Source organism: Aedes albopictus, unplaced genomic scaffold (genome assembly GCF_035046485.1).
Source record: "Aedes albopictus strain Foshan unplaced genomic scaffold, AalbF5 HiC_scaffold_702, whole genome shotgun sequence".
Lineage (NCBI taxonomy): Eukaryota > Metazoa > Arthropoda > Insecta > Diptera > Culicidae > Aedes > Aedes albopictus.
Window position 1 is genome coordinate 1 of NW_026917535.1, and position 25,000 is coordinate 25,000.

At 39.6% G+C, this 25,000-nt stretch overlaps 1 protein-coding gene and 1 long non-coding RNA gene across 5 annotated transcripts; one reads left to right on the forward strand and one right to left on the reverse strand.

The window, feature by feature from the left end:
• The first annotated feature begins 6 nt into the window (after window positions 1-6).
• Window positions 7-3,928, forward strand: LOC134284755 (uncharacterized). 2 transcript variants are annotated; one of them, XR_009995917.1, is made up of 3 exons: window positions 7-709; window positions 773-1,314; window positions 3,723-3,928. It is a non-coding gene; the product is annotated as an uncharacterized LOC134284755 (long non-coding RNA). The 2 variants fall into 2 exon arrangements; XR_009995916.1 differs by having other exon boundaries at window positions 7-1,314.
• Window positions 3,929-4,364: 436 nt separating this feature from the next.
• Window positions 4,365-22,360, reverse strand: LOC134284753 (uncharacterized). Of its 3 annotated transcripts, none has more exons than XM_062843988.1 (2): window positions 5,036-22,360; window positions 4,365-4,972 (listed from the first exon to the last, which is right to left on the reverse strand). In XM_062843988.1, exon 1 carries the CDS (start codon window positions 22,087-22,089, stop codon window positions 20,134-20,136), a length of 1,956 nt encoding a protein of 651 aa, XP_062699972.1. In that variant the 5' UTR covers window positions 22,090-22,360; the 3' UTR covers window positions 4,365-4,972; window positions 5,036-20,133. The 3 variants fall into 3 exon arrangements, with proteins under 3 accessions (XP_062699972.1, XP_062699973.1, XP_062699974.1); XM_062843989.1 differs by having other exon boundaries at window positions 5,032-22,360; XM_062843990.1 differs by having other exon boundaries at window positions 5,028-22,360.
• Between the last annotated feature and the right edge of the window lie 2,640 nt (window positions 22,361-25,000).

Below are 25,000 nucleotides of genomic sequence, written 5' to 3' on the forward strand. Positions count from 1 at the left end.
CGGAATTTCTCAGGGAAAGCGTTCCAGCGTTCCTCCAACATTTTTTTAAATCTGGGATTACATATCTCCATGAATAAAACGCAATCAGTGAAGTATTTGTAGTATAATGATTTGTATAATGAGAAAGTAAATTCTCCGTTACTGCAATTAAACGGTAACTGCAATAATGATAACAAAAAAGCAAGGGTTTTATGACTGCTTGCGTGATTTGATGCTGTTCGAGCAAAACTTTGGGTAACTGTGTTGATGTATTCTCATTTAATGCAACTCCAACAATATATTTCCCCAAAGTTTCGCTCAAGCAGCATCAAACTAGGCTAAGAATCATAATACGCATTATAGATAGTAGAGTAAACTGTTACTCTACTATCTACCCATGAGTTTGCACCGTTTCAATGTAGAAACGGAGAGTGCAGCATCAAAGATACATACTAAGATCTAACAGTAGGAAAGAAAATGATTTAATTTCGGGGTCTTTTCGTTTTAATTGAAACGGGGTCTTTTCATCCACGAGCCCCTTGTTTTGACATCAACTTCGATTCACTTGGGTGAGCCCCTTGGTTTCGTTGTTTTTTTTTTTTCATGTGTATGTTTTTGTTTTGATCGGAGGCAGCTAGCAGGACACAAATACGCAGCTAGAGCTGTTCCGGATCCACATTATGGCAAACGATTCGAGTGCACCGATAACTTTGAGAAGTCTCTCGCCAAGGTAAGCAAAATTGAGAAACATCAAACCAGTAGAAATAATTAATCAGAAATAATCACCCGGCAGGTAGCAGATTTCCAGTCACAAGGAAATAATCGTTCTCAGCGACGAAGATGCTGTCGGATGAAACGCTTCTCTGGAACCAGTGTCGGAATGCTCATATCCTATGATCCTATCCAACCGTCGCAGTTTCTGACACAATCACCAAATTACGGACACAATTTGGAATTTGGTAGAATAGTGACGGTCGGTTATCCGGAACATCATCACCAGTATCTGCGAGTTGCGACGGATACTCAGAAGGCGGTGATCTCAACAGCGCCATCAGTGATCCCTACGACGAGTGTCCTCTACCAGAATCCGATACACTCGCCGATGAACCAGCTCTCCCCACTGCGATTCACACTCTTTCCACGGTCACCTCTGGTACCATAATGCCCGGAGCGTCCGTTGATATTTTAACTTTCGGCGGCGGAAATGTGGACACATGGTGACATTCTGCTGTATTCGCGACTGTGACGACAATAAACCCTCCCTCACGGACCTGGGGAGGACTTTCGGTAACAAGCACAGAGGAACTGAGGAGGCTCATCGTAGTCGTGCTAATGGTAGGTAGATGAATCAAACTTGATTTACTGCGGGTGGGACCGTAGGAGGTTGAGAGTGTTTGACGGGATTCTATAACACTATCCCGAACGATAATGACCCGATTGCACCGTTAGCTTGAATGTCACTAGTCTGAATTTGATCAATTCACTAATCACTATCTCGTTAACTATACAACTAACTATAGAACTATAACTATAGAACAGCGTATGTTCCAAAGAAAGAAAAATCCGAATATGATAATTAATTATGGCAGAATAGCCTATACCGAAAAGAGGAAAGAGCTCTGATGAAATTGTTTATCAGTTTCTTCCAAATGCATTCGGGCTGGTGGCACATATATTCGGGTTAATGTTACATTCGAGCTTGTGACATACGGGCTACTGGCTTTATGGGTAGTGGTCCTGCTAGTGGTACAGAACCATTTAAGGACAGACTTGTTAGAATCCCAAGATGGCCGACTTTGGTACCTACTCACGATTTCGAGGGCACAAATTTCTTCGTAAACAAAACCAGCGCATCTGATCTTCTTATTTTAAGCTTATTACAAGTGAGCAAGAACAGAATAATAAAATACACTGTTGTGTGAAGCTTGCTTCTTGAGATTTGTGCGTTTTTAGTTCTGATGCACTGTTGAAGCGGGATTTCAAGACGTTTGTCCTTAAACGATAAGTTGTGCTCTCTTTTCAGAAATCTTTTGAGTGTATATTTCTACAAGTGACTGATTTCTCAAAATAATGAAGGATTTCATTTAGTTTTCTGAATGAATTCCAGGTGGCTTTGTATTTCTGGAAATTTAAAAGGTTTGTTGAAAATCGTGAACATGTTATGAATCTACTAATTTCATGAAATACTAAATGATTTTTTTTGTATAGCAATTCTGAGAATCCATAGGGAGAAATTCCATCGATTCTAAGAAAGAATTCCTATCCCAGTATATCTAATCTCAGAATTCTAAACGCGCTATGTTTTACTGGTTTATTATTATTTACTGGTTTGGTTTATTATATTATTATATTTACTATATTTACTTCATGTTATCTTGCAGTCAATATTTTAATTTATAATAATGCAGATTTTATTATTTTTTTATTACTGGTTTTCACTAACAGAAGCATAAAAAACCTTTCTATGTTCCCGAAATACCAAAATGTGCTTTTTGAGAAATATTTTAAAATTGTAGAAATCACTCAAACGAGCTTTTGGTTTAGAGACTGACCCCAAGTAACCACAAGCATTATAACATTGCACGAATTAGACTGAATATCAACCTTTGCAATGTGAAATGCAGTAATTCCACACTTGTCATGCAATAATCCTTTAGATTGGCATTATCAGTGTGATGATGCATTGCATTTTTTTTTACATTCGGGTTTATTAAAAGGTGATATAAGATAATTCAATAACTCAACACTGCAAAACTGAATAAATGCAATGTACAAACTAGCAAAGTTTGCTCTAACAATACAATTATAAAAGCTTGACTCTAATGGTAAACAAATGAAATCAAGAAGATTGAACAACTTTACGGTCAACTCTAGCGGTCTTCAACATTTCTGGTTCGACTACCGACCAACTGATTCCCCGTTTGAGCCACCGATCGACGACAGCAAAACCTATTTAAAGATGAACTTTTCTCTTTTCTGTAGGCTGCTATCACATGCCAATAACGATGGAAATCACAATTAGCATATGAGCAGTGTGCGAAGGGTGTTTCAATCGAGGTTTTAATTTTCTTATGTTGATTAAATATCTTTTAAAATGCATTATGTATTTATCAGTAATTTATCGGAATGTGATAGTTTACTGTATTCTATTACATATGGCATAGTCGTTTTACCCTCTACTACAATGATTGAGACAGAAGAACAGTTTCCTTTAAGTTGATGAAATATCTGTTGTTATCACTGCAGCAGAAACGGTCCAAGGCGCCAGCGCGTATGGAACTCATCTAGCGGTCTTCAACACTTCTGGTTCGACTCCCGATCTGACGACAAAAAAATAATGGTTAAAACATTCATGTGTGGGGGCATTAGTACCGTCGATAACGAAACGGTGCTATAAATAGATTTTTGTTTTGGTTTTTCGTGTTGCACGTATCAAGCATGTGAAATGCAAATGTACAGCACATGCATTTATATTACTTTAACAATGGCTGTCAGCGTGCTGCAATATATGGCACTAATTTGATTTTAGTGGGGCCCTTTTCCACTTTAATACTGCTTCAATGAGGTGTATAAAGTAATGCAGCATTATATTCATAATTTTAATTATCAATATATAGCAAAATTGATGCACTTATATACGGCTTCGTGGTTACTTGGGACGTTTTTAATTTCCATCAGCAATCTTTCTGATTTTTTTTTTTTGTAACGTAATATCCTATTTTTCCCTTTTCATCTATTTCTAGGTACCACCCATCGATAAATAGGATATATCAATCAGATTACCTAATCAGTTGCATGACAGGCATTTTTTACTGAAGGAGATATGTTGCTGCTCAGCACTTCGGACCTGCGTAATTAAGTAGATACTTATTTTGTTACGGTCATAAGTTTTGTCTTTTGATGGAATATTAATAAATAAATAGGGGACGATGGGTGGGTTGGCTGCGGACATCACAACGTGGAACTAAATGAAGATACCCAAAGCTACACTAACAATATAACTGATTGCATATAAAGGGAAATTTTTGGGTGATATACGTCCTCCCACTGCAAGGTGAAGCAACAATATTTGGGGCGTACTTAAGTTTTTTAGGTTCACCATGTCCTCCAATTGATAGGTGAAGCAAATATAGTTGAGACATTCTTAGACTATTTAGGATCACCATGTTCTCCCACTGCAAGGTAAAGCAAATTTAGTTAAGACGTTCTAAGCTTTTTGGGTTCACCATGTCCTCCCACTTCAAGGTGAAGAAAATTTAGTTAAGACGTTCTAAGCTTTTAAGGTTCACCATGTCCTCCCTCTTCAGGGTGAAGCAAATTTAGTTAACATGTTCTAAGCTTTTTGGGGTACTCCACTCGTAGAATTAGCAAAAGTGGAAGAATAATTCATTTACTTCACTTTTCTTTATTATGCAGACATCAAACTTACAAATACATATGCTTTTGTTTTTAAGCCAAATGGCGATGAACAATACCAAGCCAATGTAATTGTATATAATTGAAAATTCACAGTGGAAATGCTGGGTACTCATTTTGCTTCTGCCGACACATTGTATTTAACTTTTTTGCTGGCAGCTGCCGCCATCTGAGTCTTTTTGGTACGCCGTATTTTGGCTCCCGTTCCCTCCCAAACGCCTGGCGACGTTCTGGATACGCTATGGGTGTCGTCAACATTCCGGATGGGGTCGTTCCTGATGGAACCCTTTTTTTCTGTGAGACGGAGTTCTCCAATCACGGAAGTGTTCCAACTTGCGTTGACTCGTGAAATGGCAATGGCAGCATGCGATCCAGGGTATCAAGTGGTCGTCTCATACTCATAGTTCGTCGTCTACCTTTGCCCGGGGAGTTTCGGCAACGAGTATTTATCTTTGATTCCGGTACCAGCACATCCATACGACATTTGCTCATGTCTGTTTCTTCTGGTTGAGATTTCCGATGGCATCCGTCTCGGCACAGCTCTTTGTCAATGATTTTCCTGGAGCCGGACATTATCCTAACGTATAGAGTAATTGGGTATTTCAAACTAAAGATTAACTAATTTAAAGTACCTACTTACGCTAACATTCCATTTCACCAAACTTTGGTGCCTCCTTCTGTAGGTATATTTGTCCACATTGCCTTCAAAAGCTTTGGAAACGTCCGGTTGTGTATGCTGATAGATATCACGGCATCGGGATACCCTTTTCATTCCGGATGGAATCAAAACTTATTACCGAATAAGGTATTTATCTAGGAATCCCGATTAACATACGTACGGACGAGCTCGTTTTATAAAATTAATTAAACGCGCCGCGCTTAAACAAAACAAGAATTGAATTGTCACTTTGACATTAATTTCTGTCAAACTAAGGGGTCGGACATAAATGAGGCTAACAAACGAAAAGCCCCGTATGCCGGTCACAGATGATGCCGTGGTCACCGAAAAAAATGCTAGTTGTATATCGTTATCGTTGGTAGCATCTCACCATACAAAAAACCAACTCATTACTACAAATCTAGTATTCACTTATTTCTTCTGGGAATCTCGGAAGAAAGTACTTACAAATTTATAGAAGTCTCAGAAGGAATCACAAAAATAATTCCTGGAGGATTTCTGATACTTCAAAGAGGGAACTTCTGAAGGAATCCTGGAAAGATCCTTCGAAAAATATTATCGCGTATAAAATCGCGTTGGAGATTTACAAAGTCACTTCGGAGTTTCTACGAAATTTCAAAAGAAATTCCTTGAAAAATCCCAGAAGACTCGGTGGAAATCCTAAACGGACGGAGTGATTTCCACAAGGAACTTTCGGAGGAATACTAGTGGAAATCCCGGTTGAAATTCCCAGATGGAGGATTTTTTAAAGGAACTCTTGGATAAATCCTTGAAACAACTCCTGGTCGGTCTTGGAAAATTTTGGAGGAATTCCAGAAGGAACTCCGGGAGGTATTCGTAAAAAAAAACTGCTGAGGGAATCAGCAGGGAAGACGCTGAGAATCAGCAGGGAAGGAGCTGAGCTTCTGCAGGAATCCAAGAAAAAACTCCAAGAAACTCCTATAAGAAAATCCTATAAGGAACTTCTTGACGAATCCTAGAAGAGAATTCTTGAGGATTCCTAGAATTAATTCTTGAAGGAACATCAGAAGAAATTGCTGGAGTAATTTCAGTAGGAGCTCCTGGGGGTTCCTCGAGGAAACCTCTGGAGAAATTTAAGAAAAAAAAAACTTCAAATCAATCTCTGAAGGCACTCCTGGAGGAATTTCACAAAAAGCTCCTGAATGAATCTCAGAAAAAAAAACTAGAAGGAAACCAAGGGGAATGACATATCCTAACCGTCGCTAACCGCTGCTAACTGAGCCGCAGGTGCTGTTAGACGCGATTAACGACGGTTAGCAACGGATAAACAACAACGGATTTTTCCGGTAAGCAACGGAAAAGAGAAAACTGAGAAGGAACTTCCGTTGGAAAATCAGAAGGAATTCAGAAGGAACATCTGAAGGAATGCCTGACTAAATTTATGGAGAATTATCACTCTGCAGCAGGCGAATTTGTTTGAATATTTTTACTAACTGAAGTTCACCCACAAACCCATGACTATATATTTAAAAATAATGAGCTTTGAAGGATTTCGCGACGATCGTGTGAATGTTCAATCTTTGACAACACAATGTTCACTCATTCAACAACAAAGGAAACCGATTAGTCCGGAATAAAACAACAAGTATTCGAATAAACTCACAGTTCACTTCGGAAGAACAACAAAATTAATCGAAATTAAATCTGACGTATTCTATTCTCAGGTCCGGTCCCGGAGCTCATTTTTTGTAAGCACGGAACGCTCAAACGTTGAAATTTCGTGCATCTGTCCATTAGCTTTGTGCACCCTTGGATTCAATGTCTTGCATTCTGCCACAAGAAATTTGACGTGCATTTGGTTGGTGATCTTCCGGATTTTTGTAAGCTATCCAATCCGATGTATGTATGTCAACATGGACATTAAAAAAGATGATATTAAAAGCCATTGTCAAAGAAAAATAGTAACCACCAGGGCAAAATATAAGTTAATTTTGAGGGTGAAAATTTTAAATTTCGAAGTGAAACGATTTCGGTGACGTTAATGAGGGAGCATTCAAATTCTTCGTAGATGTCATCTTATGAAGTATAGCGCATTTAGTTTACCACTGGACTATCGCACGAGTTTTCATGAGTGCGAAAACGTAAATTAAAGTGCGCAATTGAAACAAATCAACTCGGTGTGTTCAGAGCACTTATTCAGCATAAATCAAAGAAATAGTGCGCTGAAGATATCAACTGGATTTGATGCATTAACGTTTTCGCACTTATAAAGACTGAGTGCGCCGTCCAGTGGTGAACTAAACCCTGATAAAAAATATCATAAAAATACGATAAATTTTATTGTTACAACACCATTTTGTCGACAATTATTCACCATTAAAAATATTGTAATTGGCACAGCACATTCACCATCACCCCTATTGTACTATACCATTCGGCGAATGGTAAATGGCACTTTTACAATAAAAAATGGTGGTTGTTATGTATCTTTACCATAAAATTTTGAGAAAATTTTCATACATTTTTACGCGAAAAACAATAGAATGTATTGTGTTTTTATGAGATATTTTTAGGACAATTTTCAAAAGAATACAATATATCCTAATGTTTTTTCATTGTTCTTACAATACAAATACAATTAATTGAATGACATCAAATGAATCGTTGTTACAATAAAATTACAATAGTATTTGTTGTTATTTGTAAGAAGTTTTCGCTTTTGAAAATGCATAGAATTTATATTTCCCGCTAACATTTATATTTAGCATTTACGAGCACTAAGGGCCACCAGAATGGTATGCAAATTTTATGATAAGAATCAAACACTCTAATGTTTATCTGGTATGTATTGCTTGGCAGCTGTTGATAACATCTATCATCAATATTTTCAAATAACTACCAAATATCACAAGTCAGACCTCAGGTCATATGATCCTTACCATAAATCGTTCACAATTCATGTGGCCATTAGTACCTGTAAATACTGGAGAAAATTGTTACCGAAAAAGATGAATTCTATGGTTTTTCAAAGGCGAAATCTGTTTACATAACAACAAATATTATCGCATGTTTATTTTAACATCGGTTCAATTGACCCCATTAAACTAATTGTATTTGTATTGTTATCAATGGTAGTTTACTATTTACAAGATTCCTTTAATTTATTTGGAAACAATAGAAAAATCATTGTTCATCTTTTTCGTGTCGTAATGTCCTCACTTGGATAAAACCTGCTTTTCAGCTACTTAGTTTTTATAAGTACTTCTTCAGTTATTAATTGAGAGTTTCCTCTGTCAACATGGTTTGACGTGTGTCAGTCGTTGCAGCTATACCGAATAACATTCGATAAGCAAAACATCTACTGTATTCAAATTTAAAACGAAAACTAAAAAAAATATATCAAGTGGTTTTGTATGTGATTATACAGAGTAAAATAAACATGATCCAAGCAACAATGATATTTATTGTTATTTATTTGTTACGAATTGTTTTAAGGGTGATTGAGAAATAAACTCTTTTTTAATAAAAAGTCCATGAGAACTTTGCAAACACTTTTCCAACTGTATAAAAACGACTTAAATTATTTTTTACTGATAGTAACTTTAAATTATTTAGGAACTATAGAAAAACAATCAAATCAATTAGTCACTAATAAAACTAATGTTCACTTATTGTACGAACTATATGGGCTTGATTTCTATTGTAAAACGTAACAATATATCTACTGTGTGTTTTATTGTGAACAATAAAACCAGTCATATGTTAATAATATTTACCATGTAACGAATGGTAATTTTTTATCCGGGAATGCGCAACATTATTTTGTTTGTGTATATTATAAATCGATTATTTATTAATCGATTTTTTGGAACAAAAAACTTTGACACCCCTAACATCTTTTTTTCAGAAATGTCACCTTACACGGTAAACAAAAATTGATCAAAATATAATTATTGATTTTTTCTGACAACAGGTGGTGCTGTAATCATTCGTAAACGGCGTCTCCATGTCGTTGTATGTGAAAACACGAAGTGACCTATATTGTTAATATAGTATATTTGGTTTTTGCCAAACATTGCTCAAAACCGACAAGAATATTTAGCTTATCCAGACTATCAACGTTGTTAGGCTAGTTTCGAGAGGAAGAGCTGATACCAAGAAGCAGAAGCATGAACTGGATACCATTGTGAAAAACTGCAGAAACCCGATTCCTTGTTAACACTGAGAAACTGCAGTTTCCAGATAAATTGGTGAGACCGTTTCAAACTACGTTTTCTCTTTTTCCCTTAAGGAGGCATTTATGAAAACTAATTTTCAGTAACGTAGCGTTTGCTTTGCACCCAGTTTGTTTCATTCCAGAGCGCGAGTAAAGGCGCTTAAGCCTAGGCATAAGGGCCAGGACACGGACCAAATACCTGTGTTCCATCCCAGGAAGTGAAGGGCCAAGGGGTGACATTAACCTTCTTAGCATCGTCACCCCCATCGATTTTCAGGTATTCTGTTTTCTAAAAAGCTGAGCGGTTGGTACGAGATGTCCCCGTTCAATGGCTTTATTGTAAAACCAATAACGCTGCACAGTAGGCCTGGCCGCTTTAATGCTTGTAATGCATTTCCGATGTACTGCAAGCATTAATAATGACAAGAAAAATGGTAGAATTAGTCGATTCTATCATTTTCCAGGATTCTTTCAATGAATGGCTGTGTATGTGGAGCACGATGTGTAGACTAAAGTAGACTAGACTAGACTAGACAAACAGACGTAACACCAAGAACAATTTTCGTGAAAATCCATCACGCAGTTCACACTAGCATAACCTAGTGGAAATGTTTCACGAAACACTGCGTTGAGCAATATCGTCAACAGAAGGTGCTAGTGAGAATCGTAAAACGCAAAGGAAAACGATGCGCGTGCCTCTGGTTCTGCAAGCCCCAACTATGAAAAATTAAAATGATCGTTAAAAGCGTTAAAAACGATGGAAGTGTTACGTCTGTTTGTCTGTGGTTTTACTTTCAGATTATATAAGTTTTCCTGTGTGGATTACCTCAAAAAGACATTTAAACATGCAAATGTTTATAAGTTTCGACAAAAATACCTACAATTGAAATTTGATTTCTCAACGTACCCTATACATTTAAAAATAAGATGTTATCAAGCTACCAGTGTACGCAGAATATGGCACCGCAAGCGAAAAATAGGCAACAAAGAAGGCACGGCAACAGCGCTTTGTTTTTTCGTTAGAAGAGAATGACAAAATCGCTCCCAAATTCTTTCATAACAAAAACGGTAGGAATATTTGTCTCGTTCTATACACATCGTGATTTTCGCATTGTTTTACAACTGAAACTCGACTCTGAGGTTTGAAAGAGTCTTAATTCGTCCAAATGCTTATGAATTCGATGATGTGGGTCAAAAATTTTAGCAAAAAGCATGAATATCGGTACACGCACGGGTAACGATGTTTGTTTTATTGCTCTCATCACCTGACATGCGTTTGTTGCGGAGCGCCTTTGTTACCAACATGCACCGCTTAGGACAAAGCGTTTATTTTTCGGCGTGATCCGTATTTCGTACCCTGAGCTACAGTGAAAATTTCAGTTCGCGAGGAGCATTGGTTATGGAGAACAAGTTATATGTAATGAGTAACTCTGCTTAGAAATGCGGCGTTCTATCTCGAACTCAGAAATTTCAGGACAAAAATTAAACTTAAATTTTACCGCATTGTTTGCTATCAAAAATGATCTGGACCGGTCAAGGCGTTCCCGAGTTATGGCCAATTTAGTGATCCAGACCAACACCAGTAGAACTAGCCGTATACTAGGCCGTATATGTATAAAACTGAACTATGCCCCTTCATGCGACACATCAAACTACGCCGATTTGTGTAACCTTTAGCATGATTGATGAGCTTTGTGCGAAAGTCACCACTGGAGATCATAAATTTCACAATGTCGGCCTAAAATTCAAAATGGCGACCTAATATTTAAGATGACGGCTGAAAATTCAAGATGGCTGCTGTTTAATAGAATTTTAGGCTCTAAAACTATGTAATATGGGTATATTTGGTGTGGGGAAGATGTGTGGAGTCCAAAAATAACAACCAGAATATCCAAGATGAATTCTAAAATTTAAGATGGCAGCCCAAAATTCAACATGGCGGCAGTTTAACCCTCGTCTTGCATTGGGGTCATTATGACCCCTAAACGTGCACTAGGTCAGCGAGGTAAGCGCAAGCACGAAGAAGGTTAATAGAGTTTTAAACTCTAAAATCATGATTTATGGCTATATTTGGTATGGGAAATATGTCTGGTACTTTAAAATGGTGCCATAATATCCAAGATGGTGATATGGAATCCAAAAAAAAAAGACACTACACCGTCTTCAGCCAGAGGCTGCACAGACTGAACATTACATACATGAGACAACGGACAACACACATAACATCCAGTGGCCCAATGGAGAATTTTCCGTTTGACAAAAAGTTTTCCCCGACTGGGGCGGGAATCGAACCCGCACGCCGAGGCTTACGAAACGCCTAGACGACTGACGCCGCTAATCGCACGACCACGAAGCCCACAGCTGTTTAATGGAGTTTTAGGATCTAAAACCATGCATTATGGGTATATTTGGTATGGCGAATATGCGTGGAGACTATTTATTTGGGTAATGGGTATGGAGAAGTTGTTTGGAGTCCAAAAATGGCGACCAGAACATCCAAGATGACGGTCCAAAATCCTAGATAGCGGCTCAAAATTCAAGATGGAATTTAAGACTGAAAAATCAAAAGCCAGTTAAACGATAATTTGATTTCTGGTGTCATGAAATGGATTTTTTACGGGTGAAAGTGCGATGTTCATCAACATTGAGTTTTGTTGAGATGGGTTTCCGAAGGCACAAGAAAGGCGTCATCACCGTGGATTAAGTAGGGGGTTTTCAGAAGTTCTTTTACAAGATACTCCAAGAATTCGTTCAAGTATTCCTCCAGAATTCACCGCTGCAGGAATTTCTCGAGGAGTTAATTCAACAGTTACTCCAGAAATTTCTTCAGAAGTTCGATATCCTATACATTTTTTCCAAGAATTCTTCCTACACATAAATTAAAAGAAAATCGGGTTAAGTACGGCAACAGTGTTGTTGTTTTCTCCATTTCTTGCAACATAAACAACATCGTTATCCAAAATTTTGCTCAAACAGCATCAAATTAGCCAAGGAATCGTAATACCCACGCTTTTTGTACCATTTCACTGCAGAAACGGAGAATTAACCTTCTCACCATACTAAAATTCAGCTCATTACTACAAATCTAGTACTACACCGAACGTGCCCCATTGGGAACGTTATGAAATCAAAAATGAATAACACCTTCTGAATGATTTCCTTGAATTCACTGAAGAAACTCCTGGAGGAATTGTCGAAGAAACTTCAGAACGTCTAGAGGATTTTGTAAAACAACTCTTAAAAAGAAACAGAAACCTGAAGAATCTACTAGAGAAATTTCTTAACCCTAGTAGGATGTTGGGGTCAATTTGGCCTAGACATGCTCGCTGAACGTACACAACGCTATCGGGGTGCGCTTGATCTAACATCTTAGGACGGTTAAGGTAATACTCGTTCGTTTGACCGCATCTGATCTGAAGACTTTTTAATTTGACCCCCGCTAATCTGCACGTCGTTCAAACTAAAATTAAAAATAAATTCCTTTGGTTTGTATGAGGTTGTAGAATACAGAGTAAGAATAAAATGAAATGAAATGAAAGAATGAATTAATTGATTTGTTTACCAATCTAGAAGAGAAAGTGCAATATTTATCGGCAATGCACTTGCCGATGCACTTCCAATCCAGACGAAAACCAATACGGACGACGGACCAAAACAAAAACGAAGTCCATCTGACGTTTCTCGGATTGCTGCGATCGAAAATATTGGGCGATCTCGAATACCGAATCGAATGTGTTTATGGTGGAACTTGTGTAGAACTTAATGTGGAACTTGAAAATGAGCTTTTGTGGAACGATTAGATGTTAAAGGTATGCATATTTCCCATGTTTTTATGGGTGGTTCAGAATAATGTGTTCGAATAAAAATGAACGCGATGATTCGGCTAGTGGCGTGCATGTGAATGCTTCTTCATTCAGAAAACTAACTTCGGAGCTATCGGACGTGCTGCAGTTTTGTTCCGGGAAGAAAATGGACGGCGAAGAGATTTTCGGTCACCACAGAGGTGTCGTTCAAACCAACGGGAGTAGACGGTACCAGCTTATCAGATCCGTTAGGGCTGCTGTCCGTATTTACGTTCTACGGGACACTGCTGATTCAGGACCTGTGGCGTTCGGGATGTGAGTGGGACCAGCAGGTAGACGAAGAGTGCACGGAGAAATGGAACGACTGGTTCCGAAGGCTTCTAGAAGTCGAAGACGTCCGTATTTTCGCTACTATTACCGACAGAGAGAGCCACCGGACCGTTAAGTTGGCTCGTAATGGCGGGGTCGAAGGTAGCACCGTTGCAGCACATGCCAATATCACGACTGGAGCAATTTGTGGCGTTCCGAACCAGCGGGACAAAAATTACACTTTGAAAAAGAATCAGCAGCTCCCATATCAGCAACAATAGCAAGTGGAGAAGGCCATCAAGCTGCTCGAGCACAATCGCTAGAAAGCAGCTCACGGAAATACGGAGACTGAAACTTGGCAGCGCTTTTACATCCATAACCTGCGAGCGGAGATGAAGAAGATCGGGTCAGTCTGCGTCTGGGCTAAAGTGCAGAAGTATAGTCCGCCGAATCCGACAATGGCTCCACTGTCGGAGTTGCGCTTATCACCGCATCGTGGCCTACTGTGAATCGCTTACTGTCATGGTCAGCCGCAGGTCGGAGAAGAGGAACGTTTTCCTGTTCGCCTGCTTGACAAGGAAAGGAAGGCTGTCTACCTAGAAATCGCTAAGAGCCTGACGATTCAAGCGTGTCTGATGACCAGACGAAAGCCGCTAGAGTTCTAGTCGGACAACGGTATAAACTTCCAAACGGCAAGAAAAGCAATCGTGCGTCTTATCGAACGTCTTCTTCTTCTTCTTTATGGCTCTACGTCCCCACTGGGACTTGGCCTGCCTCGCTTCAACTTAGTGTTCTTTGAGCACTTCCACAGTTATGAATTGAGGGGCTTTCTTTGCCTGCCATTGCATGAAGGCTCAAGAAACCATCTTTCAGTCATCAGCAATCATCAACTATTCAAAAGCAGTTTTTTCGCCCAAATTTGCAAAACCGTAAATGGAAATTATTTTACTTTTATCTAGATGGTGAATAGAGTACAAGGATAAATTTGTATGGAAATCTGTTTGATTTTGAGCGAGAAAACTGTTTTTGACTTTTTGAAAAACGATGACGCTTTGTTTCCTCTAAATTTGTATATTGTGAAGCAAGTACAATGATACACTATGCCCAGGGAGTCGAGAAAACCTTCCCGACTGGAACGGGAATCGAACCCGCCGTCTCTGGATTGGCGATCCATAGCCTTAACCACTAGGCTAACTGGAGACGTAATGATCGAGCGTATGCCGATCATTATTCTTGTATGAATTGACTTACACTGTTTGGAGGAATGTTGGTTGCAAAGCGAAGCCTGTGTTGTGTGCCGCGCCAAACATATGCATCGATATTGTATTATGCCTCTCAAGAAAAATCAGAATATGGCGATTACCTGCCTCTCGCTTCCAATATAAGCGCTACAGTTACTAAGCATAAAAGCGTCACCAGATTCTAAAAGTATTTTATTCCATTGTATTGGATTTGACTTCAAGCACACTCATTTTACTGACTCTTGTCGTTCATCACAAATACATCCGAAAACATCTGTCACTTCGCGAAACCCACGTGCTTTTGTTTTGGGCGGGAACATGTTTTCTTTTGTCTTGCCTTGCGTCTGGCACTGCGGCTGTGGGCCTCGCAGGCGTACGACCGCCGCAGGGCTCTAATAAAAGATAAGCGCGACAATAATAAGTTCCTTGAGCATTATGCTCGAGAAGTCTTCAAAACAAGTTTAGAAAACATTGTTGGTCGACCATACGATCAGCATTCCATTTTCATATGACTATCATCCATTTTTAGAATGGCATCATACGGCTGGTGAACCATACGGTTTCGAACTTTCATAACGCTTCTTACACTGAACGAAAACCCCGGTCGTGTAAAGAATATTTTGTCATGCAATGCGATACAGATCCACAGAATCTGAATTTTGAATGATTACACAGCAGGATGATTTTTCTTCGTCTTGTAGAATTGAAATCATCCTGTTATGAGATTTTATACGACACGGTTTCTAAATTATTTTTTACTTAGGGTTTGTTGTGATTGATGTTCATCTCAAAACCATCTGACAGTGTTATCGTCTGTGTTCCATACAGAAAATCATTCAACTTCAAATCAATTCGTCATTTGTTGATATAAAAGACATGGCGGAGTTGAAAGATGTTAGAGTTTGCCGGAGAAATCTTTTTGAAAATTCTGGAGAAAATACTGGTGTCAGTCATATCACGAAAGGTAAGAATGAATTGTTTTAGCTTTCTTCGTTTACTAAAAGACTTTTCAAACATTATAGATGGAATGACTTATTTACAGGATACTTGCTTGCACCGCCAAAGAAAAGTCTTCTCATTTTCCGATTTCCCTGTATCGGATCGAACAGAACCCTAGACGTTTACAACAGTGCAGGATTTATATGACATAATTACACACATCAAATATTTATATAGAGAGGTCTTATAATTTCAAATGAAATGTACTGATGAATAGATAACCCTATTAAAAATAATATGATGTATTTATTTAGTTTTTTAACTTTTAACTTTTTAATTTAAATTAAAAACACCCCAAATCATATGAAACAGGAAAGCGAATGAAAATCACTCATAAATTGACTTTCTAAAAAGCAATGAAAATCATGCTTTTTTCGGGATTGTCATCATTCAAGTTGTTTTGGCAGAAGCTGGATCAACTGAAAATCATCCGAATCATGTCTGAAAATAGGCATGGGGCTCAGATGAAGCAAAAATCATTCAATTCATGGCGGAGGTTTTCGTTCAGTGTAGTCGAATTCAGGCTAGTGTTCTCGTTACCCATTAAATGGGTTCTTAGTACCCATTTTTTGCATCAGTACTGAGCTTTGACAGCTAATGGGTGTTTTACAAGCTTCAAATAATGGGTATTTTTTCCACATTTTGCAGTACTACCATCCAACCCCACAATGGGTGAATAATACCCATGTTAAAGTTTGACGAACAACGCCGCCATTTTTAGAATCGTCTTTGTTTCGTCTTCAAAGTATTTTTGTTGAGTTTTATAAAAACATTTTTCATAAATCCGGGACAATCCGACAACTGGCTTTATTTGCGTCGGTGGTTGCAACATCCAACGGTGAAACTCGCTGAAATTATATGATCACGACATTAAAGACAAGCCGATGAAAGTATCTTTGACTAAATCTTATTTAATTAACGTTTAGGACAGAGTAATGTCAAGTGAGGACATCCCTGAGGATGAACTTGGGATGGACAGTCCCTAAGAATGTCGTAGACCATAAGGCAGGAACGGCAACCGGCTCTGAAGCCCCGCGCTGTTCGGCGGAAACGATTTTAAGTTTATTTTATAGATTGTGTAATCGTGTAATTTATTTATTTATTTATTTATTTATTCGTCAACAGGTTAAAATACAAACCCCAATGACATGTACGCCCATCTTACTCTAACACAATACATTCTTAAATCTATTCTTATTTACTACACGAGAAACACTAAAGTCGAAAACATCGTAACATTGATTAAAAACGCGGCACATACTCTGTAAAGGCTCATTTTGTCCATAATTAGTTCTAGCGGGACGAATGTACAGAAAATTATGAAAACGAAGACTACGAATAGGGACATAAATTCCAACTTGTTCAAGAAGAGAAGCACAACTAACATCACCTTGTAATAGGTCGGCTATGAAGCAAGCTTTCGCAACACTTCTTCTAGATTGAAGTAGCTCAAGACGAATCAACTTGCAACGACTTTCGTAGCTTGGGAGATTGTAAGGATCCTGCCAACCTAGGTGCCGTAGCGCAAAGCGGATAAATTTGCGCTGAATAGCCTCAATACGCAGAATTTCGTTCTGGTAAAAAGGGGCCCATACAACAGAACAATATTCAAGGATCGGTCGAACCAGCGAACAATAAAGTGACTTCAGACAATATACGTCTTTGAACTTTTTTGCAAACCTAAATACAAAGCCCAACTGTGAGGATGCCTTAGAAACGATATAAGCGACATGATCCTTGAAATCAAGTTTAGCATCCATCATAACACCCAGATCCTTTACAGTGGTTTGCCGCTTTAAATAGGTGTCATCCAGGCAGTAGTCATGATGTAAAAGTGATCGTTTTCGTCCAAACGAGATGACTGAGCATTTCGTTACATTCAACACCATCCGGTTTAGGCGGCACCAGTCAGCGAATGCTTCAAGTTGTTGCTGAAGATAACTGGTGTCCCGATGTCCGTGGATAACGTAGTAAAGCTTCAGGTCATCAGCATATGATAGATTGAAGCATTCCAAGATAGAGTTGACGTCGTTCATGTACAGAAGGAACAAGAACGGACCTAGATGGCTGCCCTGAGGAACACCAGAGGTAACGGTAAAGGGAGATGATTCGTGATCACCTATCTTGACGGACATTGTGCGACCAACTAGATACGAACGTAACCAGGCAAGTACGTTGTTCTTAATGCCTAGCTTGTCGAACTTGGCAAGAGCAATTTCGTGATTCATTTTATCGAACGCAGCAGAGAGATCTGTATATATCGCATCAACTTGGTGCCCCTTTTCAATTTCTTGTGTGATAAACGAAGTGAATGTTACCAAGTTAGTGCTTGTAGACCGTTTGGCCATGAACCCGTGTTGATTGGGCGAAATATGCTGGCTGAGGGATTGGGTCAAATGCTCCAGGACAACGATTTCAAATAGCTTGGACGTAGCACTCAAAGCAGCGATTCCCCTATAGTTAGATACTGTTTGTTTGCAACCTTTTTTATGGATGGGAAATACAAAAGAGTCCTTCCAGCAGTCAGGAAAAACGCCTGTTGATAGTGAGATATCGAAAACCGTAGCTAGTGGTGCTGCGAGCGCGCTCGCACATCGCTTCAATACCAAGGATGGAATATTATCCGGGCCACATCCCGTCGAAGATTTCAAACTCACCAACGCTGAAAGCACTGTGTCAGGAGTAACTGTAAGTTGTGAAGCAGTAGAGGAGACATGTGGAACATTTTCAACAGCCACGGCAATGTCGGAGTTATCAACTACCTCGTTGGAGAAAACGCTACTAAACTGAGACCGAAACAACTCAGCAATTTCTGGTGTTGAATTGACTTCCAATACCCCGTTGGTCATGGTGGTGGGTAGTCCTGATTGTTTTCGTTGGTCATTCACGTAGCGCCAGAAGCTTCTAGGGTCGGATCGAAGACGATTTTGAGTTTCCACCAAATGCGCTAGGTACAGCTGGTTGTTCAGCCTGGAATACTGCTCGTTGATCCTTGAATAAGGCATTTTATGAGACGTTTCAAATCAGCTGTTTTTTGAATGTTTTCCAGTTTTGAAGTCCAACCGCTGGGCCCATTTATTTACATTTTCGCTAGCATAACATGTGACACAGGCCCATCAAATAAACGGGGTTCATTCATCTGCAAAAATGCGTCAATCCGCCCACTATAATCAATATCCGTAGACCGTGGGGAGGTTTTTTTTTATCTGCTAGTGATATCATGCACCTCAGGGGATTGATAAATGCCACATTAGAAATCAAAACATTTCTGTCAGCAAAAATCTGATTGGGGCTCACCACATGTTATGCTACTTTTCGCGAAAACAAAAACATCAAATGTAAACAATAACAATGAGCGGCCCATCGGTAGCACGTCTCGTAAAATAGCTTATAGGCGGCTCTTGTCGAATCTGTACGATATTTGCTGTGCTTCTTCAGAGCGGCTCTTTTTGCACTCTTCAAATGACGAAGTTCCGAGTTTGACCAGACTGGGCTTGCAGGTGCCCTGTGGTATTTTTTTGGTACATATTGATCAATCGAATACAGCAAAATGTTTGACATCGTCGAAGCAGCATGATTGCAATCACTGCCATGAAAAATTCCTGCCCAGTCGAGGTTTTGTAGAAATTCGTTCATACTGTCAAAATCGCCCCTACCAAAGTCGTACGAGACGCGGTCCATAGGTTCGACAAAACGTGGCCGAGGTCCGTTGTTTAATGCAACAAGCAAAGGTGGATGATGTTGTATGTCCTTCACTAATGGCGATGGTGCACGAGTTGCAGAACAATCTGTACGCAAATCTTCACTTATGAAGCACAGGTCGAGTACCCGGTTGTTATCATTATGAACCGAATTTATCTGCCTGAGACCGGCAGTGCTATATGCGTCCAACAGAGTAAGCGATGCTGATGATATCGAGGAGCGAGATGCATCCGGGAAATACGTCCCACTGGAGTCTCTTAGCCATGTAACAGCACGAAGATTGAAATCGCCAAGTATGATAATGTTGTCATTCGCATTCATTTGAGCAACTATCCAATCAAGTGAGAGGAGATGTTTGTCAATTAAGGATCTATCATTCACCAGGTCAGGTGGAAAGTAAGCAACACAGAAAAAGGTGGTTTTGTCACTTCCACTTACAGCTACCCATAATTGTTCAACGGACGAGTGTTCTGGAGGATACAGCATACGAGATTTATGAGAGGAACGAACTGCTAGAAGAACGCCACCGCCAGAGCTTTTGCTGCTGTTAGAGGCTGAACGGTCATGACGATGGACTGTGAACGAATTGTCGAACAACTGACTTGATACAGTATTATCGCTAAGCCAAGTTTCGGTGAACGCGTAAATATCGTAGGCAGCATCGCTGCATGCTAGCCTGTATTCTGCCACGGAGCAATTGATCCCACCGATATTCTGATAAAAAACTAATAAGCTTCTGGAACCGCTGGTTCTGCTGGGAGATGAAGTTGAGTGGAGTTGACCAGTTGAGACTCCAACAACTCCTGCGTGCAAGTTTGAGGGTAATTGCTACTTACGTTTGGGCTTAAATGGCACAATACTGACAAAATCAGGCCAAAAAGATGGACTACTAATTACATGTGTGAAACAAGGATTGTCAACAGTCGCTATTCTAAATGACACAAATGTTCTCCGGCGGCTACTGGACTCAGAAGCCAACCGATGACAAGAAAAGTCTGCTAGGTTCCAGCCGGTTTGATGGCAAACGTAGTTGATGATGTCGTCTTCGGTGGTGTTAGGTTCAAACGGTTTCACGTAGAAATGCTTCATTGTACGTGCTTGTGGCGGCAAAAGCACTGGAGCAGCAACAGTAGTTGGCCCCGCTGATAATCCACTCGAAGGGATGGAATTGACGTGAGAACTTGAGCTGGCTGTTGGAACACCAGAGATAGTACCAGAAGAACTTCTGGCTGATGCTTGTGATACGTGCCAATACGGAGCCTGCTGGGGTGCTGCCGGAGCTCGCAAAACCGGTTGAAGGTAAGCTGGACGAGGTGCACTTCGTTGCGACATCAATTGAGCGGGTGCAGCTCTCGAGTGAACATTGGCAGCCAAAGTAGCGGGTTGTTGAGCAGGATATCTGGATCTCAATGAAGCGTTTATTAGGGGTGTAGTATCCAACCCTGCTTCGGCAGGGCATATACTATTGTAAGCATTACCTGTGAAAACGATGGATGCTGCGGACACAGGATGCGTTGGTGGCATAGTAGGCTGCTTCAGTCTATGAGTGTGCGCATTTGATGGTGACGAATAATAGCCTGATGCACCGATGGAGTTAACGTAAGCTCTTATAGGTGGAAAAGCGGCCCTGGAGAAATTTGAAACGGTCGATACGAGATGTGCTGGTTGTTGATGAACGGAAGTTTGTTCTGGATGTGGCGCTACTACGATGGTTTGATGAGGAACTACGTCAGCTGGCATTGAGACGGTAGGTGGCATATCACGTGGGTTGAGAGAGTCGGCGCCGCTGGATGAAAAGTCGATTAGGAGTGCAGAATCAAGTCCCGCCACGGCAGGACGTATACTATTTTCATCATTACCTGTGACAACAGAATATGTGACGGGCACAGGAACGGATGACTGGATGAAAGGCTGGTCCAAGCTGTTGTAGTTGACCATAGTAGTCGTTGTTTGAGATGTAACTGTTGGTGTGGAAACTTCATCAATCGGTGGCGTAGCATCTTGTCCTGCCACGGCTGGACATATACCGTATTCAATATTACCTGGGAGAACAGAAGGTCCGCTTGACCCAGGACTGAGTACGATTACTTCAGGAGCCGATTCTTTGACGTTGGAAATGGAACTCGTTGTTGCGACTTCCGAGTGAATCTCGGCGACATCCGGAGAAGAAGAGGAACCGTTAGCCAGATCAGATGAAATCATGTCAGTCGTTCTGGATCGTTTGTGGTTTTTTATGGAGGAGTCGTCAATCAATTTACGCTTTCCAGGTACAACATCAAGGGATGCTTCAGCAAGCTCGTCGGAAAATATAACGTTCGTCGAAAGATCTAGCGCAGTAGTTTCCTCATCGGGGTCTGATGGGTTTATGGGAACTGAATGTGACACCTGGTGTGTGTTCTGGATATGGCAGCAGGGTTTGGCGAGCATTTGTTGGTTTACTTGACTATTGATACTAGCTAGATTAGATATCAACTCATAGCAGTTGATTATTTTGGACTCAAGATTTTTTTCGATCTCTTTAGTCGCGGATTGCAGGGATTCGAGAAACGCCAGTATGGTGTCGACTTTGGAGTGCAAGTAAAAATTAGAACTGTTTTTACAGTCTTCGCAGAACCAATACAATCCAGATATGTCTCTGCACGCAGTGACTAGGGTAACATCGAGGTTGGCGCATTTCCAATGAAACCATCTATCACAGCCGCCGAAGCATTGAACAAACTTGTTATCGTTTCTTACGCCGGCATTGCTGCAACCGTGGAGGGCGCAAACTCTACTCGAAGCCATGGATAAACGGTAAACACGGAGAGCTTTGCTGAATGGAGCTTGCGGGATCGAAGGAGTGGTTCAGCAAACAATGGTTTTGATTAATCCGTCGATGAATTTTGTAGTAGTTTTGTGGACACTGCAGTGATCTAATTTCGTGAACTTCACTATGATGGCACGAGTTGGTGGCTTAACTACGGGTGGCGATAAACTGAACCGCACAAAAAAACGAATGTTTAACGAAACTGTTAAAATAAAAATCCGCGCAGCAGTAACACAACTTGATGATAGCAGTGATGCCAGTAAAAAAATGTAAAAAAATGTAAAAAATGTGTGTGTAATGTTACGAAATTGTTTAATTGAAATAAAGTTCAAGAGAAAATTTTGTGTAATGCAATTAGTTTTTATATTTTCATTAGCATTGTGTTTAAAATTGTTTCTAATAGCTGGATAGCCTGCACGCTAGTTTGGGAATACCCATTAAATGGGTTTCTAGTACCCATTTTTGGATGCAGTACTAAGCTGTCATAAAATGGGTATATTTTTAAAAACGAATAATGGGTAATTTAACCACATTATGAAGTTTCCTTTCTGAAGATAATAATGGGTAAATAGTGCGCATGAAAAGTTAGAAAAATGGCAACCGTAATTTTTGGACTTCGCGTTTTGTTTTCTATCGGTGGTGCATGTAAGCTGGTGAAAAAATCTATAATTGAAAATAGAAACAACTACTACGGAAATATCAACAGGAGATGTAAGTAACCTACGGTAACCTATGAATATATTTTCGCTGCATTTGTACTCAAATCCGTATAATCATTGCAGATAAATACATTCATGCTAATGGTCATGATCCACTGAGTATCCCGCGGAGAAGTCAGCCGGCGATTGAGCTCCTAGATTTTCAAAACTTTTAAAATTCAAAGCAGAATAATCCGTGGAATAAATTTATACTGCAATATGTTGCAATATTCATGAAGTCTTTTATTTTATAATAACTTTCAAATTTCGCCTTCTTTCGGATACCATAACCTCAATCTGCAAAATATTCTTCGAAATAATGGGACATTTTTACCCATTTTCGATTTGAAGATCAAGGGTGAAAAATACCCATTTTTTGAAGTTCGAATCGAATACCCATTAATGGGCAAATCGACTTTACCCATTAAATGGGTTAAGCCACTTAACTTGGAAATGGGTACTTTTTTACCCATTAATGGGTATTTCAGAACTAGCGTGCGGAAATTTTCCAAAAAACGAGGCATTTTTACCCATTTTAAGTTAAAAAACAATGGGTCTAATATACCCATTTTTTGAAGTTCGAGTCGAATACTCATTAATGGGTAAACGGCAAATACCCATTAAATGGGTTAAGCCACTTTACTTCGAAATGGGTACTAAAATACCCATTAATGGGTATTAGGGTGGCTCAAGCTTGTATGGCAAAACCACACACGGTCAGAAAATTCACTCATTTTCGAGCTAAAGTGGGACAACTCAAAATTGAGTAAATTTTTTTTCCAGCGATAGCGCTGGCCCAAGTGCGAAAATCTCATCAGTTTAAGCCGTATAATATTCTTGATGATGCGAAGAATATTATACGGCTTAAACCAGTTGGATTTTTGCACTTGGGCCAGCGCTATCGCTGGAAATGCAATTTACTCATTTTTTGAGCTGTTCCAGTTTAGCTCAGTTTTGTGTGAATCTTACTCATTTTAGAGTAACATTTTCTTAGCGTGCATGTCAAAAAGTTCGATGGGCCCCCTTCTCATTTCGTTCTATATGACGCCACGATGCTCTGGTCAAATTTTCAGCTAAATCCGTTAACATTAGAGCGGTGCTAAACTCGTTTGAAGTTTGTATGGGAGTTTATATGGGAAAACATCGTTTTTTGCAATTTTCTTCTGAGGGGTTAAAATTTTCCTTAAAACACGTAATCGATCCTATAGAAATATAGCCTAGGATATGCCGAAAAACTTTGCCGAAGACCGCAACGTAATCAGACACTTGTGGAAAAAGATATAGCCTAGACAGTACGGGCCCATTCATGAGATTTTATTGCTATTGTTATTCCTTTACATGTTAAATGTTAAGCACCACCAGATGGTCTACGTGTAATATCTTTTCTTACAAGCTTCGGATGACTTTGCGGTCTTCGACAAAGTTTTTCAACACATGTGAGCAGTGTTGGTAAAATCACACTCAAAGCACACTCATGAACCGCTCCTGCGTGAGCAAACTCGCGCGCGATTCTGAATCATTTTCTCACGCGCGAGATGTTCATGCAAAATCTCGCTCTCACGAGTCAAGTGCCGAAATCTCGTTCGCTTTTAAAACGAATTCAAATCAATTTAAACGACATCTAATGTTGTTGTACGATAGGTTTGCTTTTGTTCTATCATAGAATCCTCAAAACTTCGATGTAAATAATAAGAACACCAAGAAATAACGCAATGAGTGAAATCGCGAGTCAACTCATGCATGATTTTTTCGGCGGCGAGTTTGGTGAGTCAAGAATCGCGCGTGAAACAACTCAAGCATGAGATTTGAGAATTTGAGTTTTTACCAACACTGCATGTGAGACTATAGTTCTATACAATCGGTTATGTGTTTTAAGTAAAAATAGTGCCCTTCATGAGAAAAATGCCAAAAACGATGTTTTCCCATATAAACTACCATACAAACTTCAAATGAGTTTAGCACCGCCCTAATGTTAACGGATTTAGCTGAAAATTTGACCAGAGCATCGTGGCGTCATATAGAACGAATTGAGAAGGGGGCCCATCGAACTTTTTGACATGTGGTATTTTGAGCCACGCTAATGGGTATAAGCGAACTAGCGTGTGGTTTAAATCTCGAATAACTTTTCACAAGAACCTAATTTAAAGTGGAAGTCCCTTTTCTATTATTCTTTTTAAAATATTTGCAGCAC